Genomic DNA, 12,899 nt, shown 5'->3' with positions numbered 1-12,899 from the left:
ACAGTGAACACTGGTGTACAAGAATGTTTGCATTCCTGCTTTCAATTATTTTGGGTATATACCTAGGAGTGAAATTACGGGGTCATATGGTAATTCTAGAAGCTCATGTGGCACAGTGATTAAGCGCTAGGTTGCTAACCAAAAGGTCGATGGTTTGAACCCATTAGCGGCTCCACAGGAGAAAGATGTGGCGGTCTGCTTCCGTAAAGATTACAGCCTTGGAAACCCTATGGGGGAGTTCTACTCTGTCCTATAAGGTCTCTATGAGTTGGAATCGACTTGCCAGCAATGGGTATGGCATGGTAATTCTATGCTTAACTTTCTTTTGTTTATTGTGGTACATACATATATAACATCTGACATTTTAACAATCTTTGGTGACATTAGTTATGTTCAGCATGTTGTACAACTATTGCCCTTGTTTCCAAATCACCTTTAATAGATGCTTGGTGTCCCCTAAGCAGGAAACCCTGGTGGCATAGTGGTTAAGTGCTACGGCTGCTAACCAAAGGGTCGGCAGTTTGAATCTGCCAGGCGCTCTTTGGAAACCCTATGGGGCAGTTCTACTCTGTCCTATAGGGTCGCTATGAGTTGGAATCGACTCAACGGCACTGGGTTTGGTTTGGTTGGTCCCCTAAGCATTGAGTCCCCCTGTTCCCCTCCCTCCTACCCTTGGTAGCTACCAATAAGCTTTGGTCTCTATACCTCTGCCTATTCTAGATATTGCGTATCAAGAGGGATCATACACTATTTGTCTGTTTGTGACTGACTTAGCATAATGTTTTCAAGGTTTATCCATGTCAATGCAGGAATCACGACTTCATTTCTGTCTCTGGATGATACGCCACTGTATGTACATACCAATTTTGTTTATCCATTCATCTGCTGATAGACATTTAGGCTGTTTCTACTTCTTGGCTACTGTGAATAGTGTTACAACAAACACTAGTGTACAATGATCTGTTTGTGTTCCAGCTCTCTAGTGCACATACCTACAAGTGGAATTTCTGGTTCATATAGTAATTTTATGTTTAACTTTTTGAGCAACAGCCAAACTGTCTTCCAGTGGCTGTATCATTTCACATTCCAACCAGCAGAGGATGCGGGATCCAATTTCTTCAACACCTGTTCTTTTCTCTTTTTCATCATAACTGTCCTAGTGGGAGTGAAATGGTATCCCATTGTGGTTTTGATTTGTATTTCCCTAATGACCTTGAGGAAACCCTGGTGGCGTAGTGGTTAAGTGCTACAGCTGCAAACCAAGAGGCTGGCAGTTCAAATCCACCAGGCGTGCCTTGGAAACTCTATGGGGCAGTTCTACTCTGTCCTATAGGGTCGCTATGAGTCGGAATCTACTCCACGGCAGTAGGTTTTGGGTTTTTTTAATGACCTTGAGCATCTCTTTATGTGCTTGTTGGCCACTTGTTTATCTTCTTTGGAGAAATATCTATTCAAGTTCTTTGCCCATTTTTTTATTGCAGTCTTTTTGTTGTTTCTTTTTATATATTTTGAAAATTAAACCCTTATCCAGTATGTGGTTCCACAAAATTTTCTCCCAATCTGTAGGCTGTCTCTTCGCTTTGTTGACAAAGTCCTCTGCACGAAAGTTTTTAACTTTGATGAATTTTAGTTTATCTATTTTGTCTTTTGTTGCTCATGTTTTTGGCACCATATCTAAGAATCTATGTCAATTTTTTTTTAATGCAGGTGTTTATAGCCATAAATTTCTCTCTGAACACTGCCTTTGTTGAATTCCATAAACTTTCGTATATTGTGCTTTAATTTTAATTAACCTCTAAAGTACTATCTAATTTCCCTTGGGATTTCTTCTTTGACCCACTGGTTGTTTAAAAGTGTGTTGTTATAAGTTCTATATGTTTGTGGAATTTCGAGTTTTTTTTTTTTTTTACTTCTAGTTTCATTCCATTGTGGTTGGTTTAGATACTTTGTATAACTTCAATCTTTTAAAACTTATTGTGACCTAATATATGGTCTGTCCTGGAGAATAATCCATATACACTGGAGATGAATGTGTATTCTGCTGTCATAGAACAGGGTAGCATGTTCTATGTATGTCTGTTAGGTCTAGTTGGTTTATAGTGTTGTCAAAGTCCTCTAGTTCGTTACTGATCTTCTGTCTAGATATTCCATCCAAAGTAGCGCATTGAAGTCTCACCATTTGCTTAGTTGCTGTACCACTCTGACTGTTTTCCACAGTTCTGACACCCTGGATTCTGCTTACTTCTGCTTGAGGGTTTTTGGTGTTTTGTGGAGGGGGTAGGAGCGTGCAGCTGCTTATGTCACTATTTTGTTCCAGAGTCCTCTCTACCAGATTCTTTTCAAAGCTTTCTTTTGTTAATAACTGTTCAGTTCGTCTTTTTCTATCGCTTAGTTTTCAAACTTTCTGTATCATTTTAGATGTGCCTTTTTCAAACAATTTTAACTAGAATTATTTTCTGATCACAATCTAAAAGTGTCATTTACTAAATAAGATTTAATCTCTTCTTAGCTGTTGTGATTACTGATGTGTGTGAATTTGTTCTTATATCTTATCTGTATTTTCTAATAGGCTTTATTTCTTTTTAAACCTTTCCTGCTTTAATCGAATTTATCAAGTTTTATTTGTCCCCTTTCTACTAATTCTTTTTGTACTGTAGTGCTTACAAAGGTCTAATGTTAAACCAACGTCTATCTCCTCCTCCTAAAAAACTAAGCCTATTTCACTTTTCCCTCAAACTGGTTTAATTATTTTAAAATTTGTTTAAAAATCAGAGCTTCTGACAAGTTTTACTAAATTATTTTATTATTCTTGTATCTCAATTGCTTCTTTCTAAAATAATTTTTCCTTCCTCCTGAAGTAGTTTTCTCAGAAAGGGCATGAGGGTGATAAACTTTCTGAGTCTTTATATCTCTGAAAATACCTCACTCTCACATTGAATGACAGTTAGCTGGCTACAAAATTCTAGGTTATTAATTCATTGTCATCCTGCACCTAATGTTGCTGCTAAGAAAAGTGATGTCTGAGTCTAGTTCCTTTGTAGGTTATTTATTTTTTAATTTTTACTGTGCTTTAAGTGAAAGTTTACAAATCAGGTCAGTCTCTCATACAAAAATTACATACACCTTGCTATACACTCCTAATGGCTCTCCCTCTAATAAGATAGCACAGTCCTTCCCTCCACTTTCTCTCCTAATGTCCATTTAGCCAGCTGCTGGCCCCCTCTGCCCTCACATCTCCCCTCTAGACAGGAGATGCCAACACAGCCTCATGTGTCCACTTGATCCAAGAAGCTCGTTCTTCACCAGTATCATTTTCCATCCCCTATTCCAGTCCAATCCTTGTCTGAAGAGCTGGCTTTGGGAATGGTTCCTGCCCTGGGGTCCATGGCCTCCGGGGTCCCTCCAGTCCCCGTCTGACCATTAAGTCTGGTCTTTTTAATGGAAATTTGGGGTTTGCATCCCACTGCTCTCCTGCTCCCTCATGGTTTCTCTGTTGAGTTTCCTGTCAGGGCAGTCATGGTGGCCGGGCACCATCTAGCTCTTCTGGTCCCAGGCTAATGCAGTCTCTGGTTTATGTGGTCCTTTCTGTCTCTTAGGCTCATAATTACCTTGTGTCTTTGGTGTTCTTCATTCTTCCTTGCTCCACATGGGTTGAGACCAATTGATGGATCTTAGATGGCTGCTTACTAGCGTTTAAGACCTCAGGCGCCACTCTCGAAAGTGGGATGCAGAATGTTTTCTTAATAGATTTTATTATGCCAATTGACTTAAATGTCCCCTGAAACCATGGTCCTCAAATCCCTGGCCCTGCTACGCTGGCCTTTGAAGTGTTCAGTTTATTAAGGAAACGCCTTTGTTTTTGGTTTAGTCCATTTGTGTTGACCTCTCCTGTATTGTGTATTGCCTTTCCCTTCACCTAAAATGAAACTTATCTACTATCTAATTAGTGAATACCCCTCTTTCCCTCCCTCCCCGCTCTTGTAACCATCAAAGAATATTTTCTTCTCTGTTAAACTGCTTCTCTAGTTCTTATAATAGTTGGTCTTATATTTGTCCTTTTGCAATTGACTGATTTCGCTTGTAGGTTTTTAATTTGTTAGCTTTTAGAATTTTTCTCTGTGTACTTTATATTCTGAATCTTTTCTGCTGTATGTTCTTTGCTTGTTTTAAAAAAGAATTTTGCTCTGGACATTGGTGATCCTTTTCAATCAGTTTGGAGAAACTAATTAAGAGAACACTTACACGACACTCTCCCTTCTCTTCTAAGCTTGCTTGGGGAGTGGCTAAGGTGGTCTGATGGGATGTTCCTGATGCAGTGCCATAGCACTTCTCCCTGTTCACCACACCTGGGAACCCTGCTACCACCTCTGGTGTACTATGACTATAACGCTGCTTCTACATAGGTAATCACTCTTCATTCCATTCTTGTCTGTTTTCGGAATCTCTGATTCCTCCAGTTTTGGTCCACTAAGAATTCTTTTTTGTTTACAGTATGGCTAAGTATTCAATTACCTTTTTAAGTTTGGTGCTAGAGTCCCTAGTCTGTCATTCTGAAATCAGAAAACAAAAGTATTGTAACAGTCCTTTAGACCATCTCTGCTTGTATGTAACAGAATCATACCTAGACGTGAAGAAAATTAACCCCCAAAACGGAACACCACCTCTATTCTGCCACATCCTTGCCGATATCCTTGTCAACAATGTTGCAGATTCATACCACTCCTGGCTCCATTATTACTGCTGATTGCTTTTTTATCATGTGCCTTACATTGTGGGCTATGCTTCCCCGGACCTCATAACAGCTCTGCTAGGTAAGTATTATCATGTGATTAAACCAAGGGTCAGAAAGGTAAAGTGATATGATGGTTCATTTTATGTGTCAACTTGGCTAGATCATGTTTGGTTTAGCCAAACACTAGTTGATATGGTGACGTGATGTCCTTCCATAATGTAATCAAGCAGTTGAAAATGGAGTTTCCTTAGGGTGTGTTCTGGCTCCAGACTATGAATAGTTATTCTGGCAAAATGCTTGCTCTTCACTTTTTCTATCGCCTGACCTAAGGAACTTGGGACACAAGCCTGTAGGAGTCGCAATGTGTCTTATGTGTTTTGAACTTGCCAGCCCTACACATTCGCATGAGCCAATTCCTTAAATCTTTCTCTATATACACACATACATGAACATACATATCAAACAAAACAAAACCTATAGCCATTGAATCAATTCTGACTCATAGCAACCGTACAAGACAGAGCATAACTGCCCCATATGGTTTCCAAGGAGCAGCTGGTGGATTTTGGTTAGCAGCCAGGCTCTTAACCACTATACCACCAGGGCCCAATTTTTGAGTAAGTTACCTCTCTCCCTCTATTTGTCCTTTTTTCTCTCTCTCCATCTCTCACCCCTTCTCCTCCACCTTTCCCCTCTCTACATCTCTCCCTGTTTCCCCCTCTACATGTCTCTCCCTCTCCATCTTTCTCCTTTATGTGTCTCTCCATGTCGTCTTTCTCTTTCTCCTATCTCTTCCTTTGTCCATCTCTTTTTCTCCATCTTCTCTCTTCTATCTCTCCCCTCCATCATACTATCTCTCCACTGTCTGTCTCTTCTCTATCCATCTCTCCTCTCCCTCCATCCGTCTTCCTCCTTCCATCTCTTCCTCCGTCTCTCCATCTATTCCCCCTTTCCACCCCTCTCTTCTGTCTCCATCTCCCCATGCCTATTTCTCCATCTCTCTCCTCTGTGTTTCTCTGTATCTCTTCTCTCTCCCCTTCTCCATCCCACTCAACTCCATCTTCTCCCCCTTCTCCATTTGTCTATCTCCATCTGTCTCTTTCCATTGCCCTCCTCTTCATTTATCTCTTCCTCAGCTCCATCTCTACCTCCACCATGCTCTCTCCATCTCTACCATCTGTCTCTCTCTGTCTCCTCGCCATCTCTCCCTCACTCCTTCTGTTTCTCCATGTCTCTCCTTCATCCCTCTCTCCATCTACCTCCTCCTCTACATCTCACTCTCCCCCCCAGCCCTCTCCTCTATCCCCTCCCTCCCCATCCCTCTTCTCTATCTTTCCCTCTCTCTCTTCCTATCTCTCCCTGTCCATCTTTCTCCTCTGTGCCTCTCCATATCTCCTCTCTCTCTTCCCCTCTTTCCCACTCAGCTCCATCTATCTTCGCCCATCTATTTCTTTCCATTACTCTCCTGTGCCTCTCCATGTCTCTTTTGTTTATCTTTTCTAGTCCTCCATCTCTCCTTTTTCTCCCTCCATCTCTTTCTCCTCTATATGCCTCTCCGTGTCTTTTCCTTCTGTTCATATCCTCCTCAGCTCCATCTCTTTCCCTCATTCCTCTCTCTCTCCTCTCTAAATCCGTTTTTACAGCTAAATAAAAACTCAAACGATGCCTCCCTATTGAAAAATTTAACCTACCAGTTTGGTATGCAGCTTCTGCTGCCATCTCTGAAAGACCAACTGCAGTCATCCAAGTTGTTTCCAACTTCAAGTATTCTTGTTGTTTCGAAGTCATCTGTAAATTAAGCAAAGTACTTCAGATGACATGAAGAGATTAAACACTTGAATGGATTTATTCAAAACTGTATATTTAGAGAATAGTTAGGGGTTAGATATGATTGAATAATGCAGATACCACAATGTGGGAGGAGCACTAGTACAGAAATGTCTGATAACTTTTTGCTTACCTCAACCCTGGCTCCTATGATCACCTGCCACACTTCATCTTCCTCCTGTGAATTCATTTTCCCAAGTAAACTTGTGTATTGTCGGTACAGTGAGATTAAGGTATAAACAGCCTACAAATGTAGAATAAACAGGTCTGAGTAAAATAAGTGGAACTTACTAGGAGAATTACTGAGACTCACACCTCAAGGAGATGAAGTCCCTATTGCCTCACTGAAACTGCACTATTATTGTATGAAGTACAGACAGCATCTCCACTTGTCAACTCTTGTATTTTTAAAGGCTTGTCAGCAATTCAGGCATAGAAAGAGAACATGATGCAGAGGGAAAACTCAACAGGCTGAGAAAAAAACTGTAAAATAGAGGTAAAATAAATGTAAAAGTGAGATTTTTAAATAATTTTGATTATATGTATATTCTCCTCTTCTCCCATTAGGTTAGATCAGTGGTTCTCGAATTGATCTCACAGAGAAGGTTGCTGGTGGTGGTCTCTGGACCCCTTTAGTTTTAACTGAACCAGCCTGGCTCCCCTGTTTTGATATACTGGGCTGCCTTAGATAAGATTTTGCCCTAAAAATGGGTTCCTGGAGAAAGTCTAAAAAACCAGTGGTTTACACTGGAGCTCTGAGACCTTTCTTGTAAAGGGTCAGCGAGTAAATAGCTTCGGCACTGTGGGCCCTACAGACTCTGTCACAACTACTCACCTCTGCTGCTGTAGTACAAAAGCAGCCAGAAACTATGTGTAAACAATAAGCCTGGCCATGCTCCAGTGAAACTACAAAAACAGGCAGCAGGCCGGATGTGGCCTATGGGTCATCGCTGGCTAACTTCTGGTTTAGATAATCAAAACTGTTTCCCTTTTAGAGAAGACTTAACAAGAGAACACTTACCTTAGTATACTCGGTGATTGCTTCAATCAATGCATATGTGGTCTGAGAGAGAAAGGTAGAGGTGCTATCTGTCACCAAAGACACTGCCCTCCTCATTAATGCATCGTTACTAAGAGAATGAGGCTCCGATTTCTGAAAGACACAAACACTGTCATTCAACTTCTAACCTAAAGATCAAGCTTTAACTCAAGGATTAACTTTTAGTAAAATTATGTTAAATTTTTCTTCATGCTCCCTGTACTCTAAAGAGTTAAATATTTCTTTATATAAAATAAACATTAGTGATTATAACTTACAAATTCATGAAATTATAATTCATTCATCACCATAGTACTGGATGTTTGGGATATAAAGATAATATACAGTCTCTGCCCACTAAGATTTCAGAAAGGTGAAAGGGGAGGGGCAAGGAGAGGAGGATGACAGGGGATCAAAGAGAATTAGAAAAATGAATGCAATAAAATAGGAATCTAGATTTTTCGACAAGAGTGCTAAGCCCATTCAGCAGGGAAAAGAACAGTCTCTTTAACAAGTGGTGCTGGATTTCCACACGCAGAAGAATAACGTTCATGCCATATAAACAAATAACTCAAAATGGATCAGGGGCCTGAATGTAAGAGCCATAAAACTCTTAGAAGGAAACAGAGAAATAATGCTTTTGGATCTAGCTTTTGACAATGGATTCTTAGGATTCTCAGATATGACACCAAAAGCAAGAGCAACAAAAGACAAAATAGAATCAAAGGACTTTGTTTACCAGCTGAGAGAAAATTTAGAGACACCATATATTGAATAAGGCTTTATTTTCCAGAATAAATACGGATCTTCTACAACTTAACAACAAAAAGACAAATAACCCAATCAAAAACTGAGCAAAGAATGTGAAGAGACATTTCATCAAAGAAGATGAAAAGATGCTCAACTTAATTAGAGAAATTGAAACCACAATGAGATACTATTTCACTCACACTAGGAAGGATATGATCAGAAAAACAAAACAAGTGTTGGTGAGGATGTGCAGAAATCTGGAACCCTTGTCTGTTGCTTGTGGGGTTTTAAAATGGTACAACCACTGTGGAAAACAGTTTGGCAGTTCTTCAAAAAGTGAAACAGAAATACTAGATAATTCAGCAATTCCACTCTTAGGTCTTAACCCAAAACAGCTGACAGTAGGAACACAAACAGATACTTGTACACCAGTGTTCACTACAGCACTATTCACAAGCCAAAAGGCAGAAATAACGCAAATGTCCGGCAACAGATAAATGGGTAATTACTCAGCCATAAAGAGAAATGAAATCCTGATTCATACTACAACATGGATGAACCATGAAAATATTATGCTATGTAAAATCAGTCACGAAAGGACAAATATTGCATGATCCCACTTACATGAAATATCTAGAACAGGCAGAGGTATACAGACCGAAGTTTATTAGTGGTTACTAGAGGCAGAAGGGAAGCAAAACGGGGGGGCCATTTCTTAGGGAGCACTGACTTATTTTACTCAAGATGTAGAATAAAGGCCTGGTGATGTGCTTCCCTAAAGATTATAGCCAAGAAAACCCTATGGCAAAGGAGGATGAGAATGGTTGTACAACTCAAAGAATATAATCAGTGTCACTGAATTGTACACTGGAGATGGTTGAATTGGTATTTGTTTTGCTGTGTATATTCTCAGCAGCAACAAAATAAGTTTTTAAAAATTATAATGATTAAAAACATTCTGTGGAGCAGTTATCCTACATCTTGGTGGATTCAAATTGCCAACCTTTCGATTACCAGCCAAGTACACACCGTTGTGCCACTCAGGAACCTTCAGCTTTTTAAAAACTTTGGGATCTAAGTTGTATACCCCACATCCAACCCATCGGCAACTCCTGCCCATCAGATTAGGTTCCCTTCCCCCATCTACACTACTGCCATGCTAGCCCAAGTCACTATCATCGAAAGCCTAGATTAGAGGAGTAGCCTATTGGTCTTCCTAGTTCCATGCAGCAACTTCTTAAAATGCTTAAACCTTTTAAACTTATGGGAGATCATAATACACCAAAAAAAAAAAAAAAAAAAAAAAACCCAAGACCCATAGTGACCCTATATAAGGTTTCCAAGGCTGTAAATCTTTACAGAAGCAGACTGCCACATCTTTCTCCAGCCTAGAGGCTGGTAGGTTGGAACCATCGACCTTCCGGTTAACAATCAAGGACTTAACCACTGGACCACCAGGGCTCCTTCCAGATCATAACAGCCCTGTGTTAATGTCTTCTATGATTTCCTTTTCATAATAAAATCTAGAGCCTTACAATAGCCCACAAAATATACAGTACATGATTTGATCCTCAGCTAACTCTCTGGCCTCAACTCGTACTCTCCCTTCCTCATTCTACTCCAGTCACACTGACCTCCTTGATGTTCCTCAAACGTATCAGACATACTTGTTTCTGGGCCTTCTGTCTGGAAAGCTCTTCCCCCAGATATTACCATGGCTCACTCTCCCAGGTCATTCAGAGAAGCCCTCCTTCACCATCCTTTCCAAAATAAAACCACTCCGTATTTGCTTATCCTATTTCAGTTTTTGTCATAGCACTTATCATCACCTGATGTATTTATTTTCTCTCCTTTCACCCTGCCAAAATACAAATTCTATGTGAGCAGGAATTGTTTTGCTCACTCTTGCATTCCCAGTGTGTGGCACATAAACACCACTCAACAAATTTTAGTTAAATAAAAAACTATTTTGTTGAGGGACTATAACATGCTCTTCTTATTCCTCTCTTCCCCTCTTTATACATGACATGCTGCTCCTACCAAACAAGACAATAAAAATGGGAATATATGTACTTGACTATGAAAAGAAGATGCTTGGATAAACAAATTATGGTCCATACACACAATGGAATACTAAGCAACGATAAAGGAAGATGAATCTGCAAAACATCTCACAACACGGAAGAATCTGGGGAACATTATGCTGAGTGAAGTCAGTCAGTCACAAAAAGACAAATATCGTATGAGACCACTATTGTAAGAATTCAAGAAAAAGTTTATACACAGAAAAAAACATTCTTTGATGGTTACGAGGGTGAGAAGGGGAAATCACTAACTAGATAGTAGAGAAGTGTCAACTTTGGTACAGGGAAAAACACCACACAATAAAGGGGAAATCACCACAAATGGACCAAAGCAAAAGCACAGAAGTTTCCTAGACACATCCAAATTCTTCTGACGGACAGAGGGGCTGGGGCCTGGGGACCATAGTCTCAGGACATAGCTAGGTCAATTGGCATAACATAGTTCATAAAGAAAATGTTCTACATCTAATTTTGGTAAGTAGCATCTGGGGTCTTAAAAGCTTGTGAGCGGCCATCTAAGATATCTATTGCTCCCATCCTTTTGAAACAAAGGAGAAGAAAACCAAAGACACAAGGAAAAAGATTAGCCAAAAGGACTAAAGGACCACATGAACCAAGACTTTACCAGCCTGAGACCAGAAGAACTAGACGGTGCCCGGCTACCACCAATTACTGCTCTGACAGGGATCACAACAGAGAGTCCCAGACAGAATGGGAGAAAAATGAAAACAGAATTCAAATTCATAAAAAAAGACCAGACTTACTGGTCTAACAAAGACTGGAGGAACCCCCGAGACTATGGTCCCCTGACACTCTGCTAACTCAAAAATGAAACCATTCTCAAAGCCCACTTTTCAAACAAAGATTAGACAGACCTACAAAACAAAAAATAACACACGTGAGGAACATGCTTCTTAGTTCAAACAGATATATGAGACCAAATGGGCAACTCCTGTCCAAAGTCAAGAGGGCCAGGACCTAGTCTGCAGCTGCTGACAACAGCTGACGGCAGCAGCGCTCCATCCGTGCCTGAGAAGGTAGGAATGGACTGGAGCTGGATGAATGGACACAGGGAACCCAGGGTGGAAAGGGGGAGCATGCTGTCACACTCTGGGGACTGCAACCAATGCCACAAAATACGTGTATAAGCTTTTGAATGAGAAATTAACTTGAGCTGTAAATTTTCACCCAAAGCACAATAAAATTAAACAAGAAAAAGAAAAGCTGCCAGTACAGTAAAAAGCATACTGTCATTTGGTGGAGGGGTTTGGGTGTAAGCACTGGGTAAAACTGTGATAGCTTATCTGATGCTTCATTGCCTACTTGAGACTTCAAGAGCACACAGTACCCTAAGACAAGAGATACTGATCCATACTACATTAACTTACCTGTGCAATAGGGACTGCACACAGGGTCACACCAAATCCAACTGCCACAGTTTTGTGCCAGGGTCTTATCAATTCTGAGAAACAGCGCTTCTTAAAGTTAGCCATGACAGGTACAAGTTGTCTGTACCTAGAAACAGAAAACAAATTTAACAAGGCTGAATCACGAATATGTAAAACTCTCTTCAATTTATTTGCAGAGGTTGGAAACTCAAATTCGGGCCAAGCAGAACCCTAAGTGACATGTAGGGTCAACTTTGGGATGCCAGGGCAGGATAGAGAGTGTGATGCTCAAAGGGGCAACCACTACTTAGCTCCAGCGAGCCGTCCCCATGCAGGAATGCGGGCACAGTGGATTCAGAATTTTCAGCAGATGCCAGACGAGGAAGTTTAAATGTTGTCTCAAAGCCTTCCAAAAACCTAATATCCAAACTAACGCTTCTGCAGGAAGGATCTACCTAAGGTTTGGGGTGTCTCTAATACTCCCGCTAGAGAACACCTGGAGCCCTGCCCCTGGAGGCGCCCCGAGCGGAGCAAGCAGGGTGCGAGAGATGACCCCCCATTTCCTGGGGCCTCTTCCGCTCTTAGGACAAAGGGCCTCCGACAGGCCGCTACCTTCCGGGCCGCCCCCCACCTGGCCGCGTCCTCTTTCCCCTCCCCGCACTCTCCTCCGAGACTTCCATGAGCCAACGGGACCCGAGAAGACAGCCCGAGGTCTGGGTGACGCGCTTGTAGTAGACAGAATCCCTGAAAAACTGCCCGTGGAAAAGGAACCTGCGGCCGGACCATGATGGCGGGAAGCGTCCGGCCTCGGGCAGGAGCGGCGAAGCCAGACTTCTCCTCAGGGCGGCGGGATGCCGCGGACCGCTCGGCCGACGAAGGAAGACCGCGCGAGCACGGGCGGGGCCGCGCTCGGGGCTGCAGCGCTCTCTGCGCCGCCTCCCTCTGTCCCTGCCCTCCTATAAGCCCGCAGCGATACCTGAAGAAGGAGGTGACGCTCCGCGACAGCCAACTCCTCAGAGCCGCCATCCCGCGACAGGTGAACGCCGGACGCAGACGCCGGAAATGACGCCACGCAGCAA

General features: G+C 41.8%; 1 protein-coding gene across 1 annotated transcript in view; it reads right to left on the bottom strand.

Moving 5' to 3' along the window:
* Positions 1-12,899, bottom strand: part of DIABLO (diablo IAP-binding mitochondrial protein) — a 20,674-nt gene extending 7,775 nt beyond the window's left edge. Inside the window, exons 1-5 of the mRNA XM_049865902.1 lie at positions 12,797-12,899; positions 11,821-11,947; positions 7,581-7,712; positions 6,693-6,803; positions 6,424-6,520 (exon numbers count right to left, since the gene is read on the bottom strand). Coding sequence (XP_049721859.1) covers positions 6,424-6,520; positions 6,693-6,803; positions 7,581-7,712; positions 11,821-11,947; positions 12,797-12,846 — 517 coding nt within the window. The 5' untranslated portion in view covers positions 12,847-12,899. The remainder of the gene's footprint in view (positions 1-6,423; positions 6,521-6,692; positions 6,804-7,580; positions 7,713-11,820; positions 11,948-12,796) is intronic.

Source organism: Elephas maximus, chromosome 22 (assembly GCF_024166365.1).
Source record: "Elephas maximus indicus isolate mEleMax1 chromosome 22, mEleMax1 primary haplotype, whole genome shotgun sequence".
Lineage (NCBI taxonomy): Eukaryota > Metazoa > Chordata > Mammalia > Proboscidea > Elephantidae > Elephas > Elephas maximus.
Note: the sequence above shows the minus strand (reverse complement) of the source record. Positions and strands in the feature narration are given on the sequence as shown.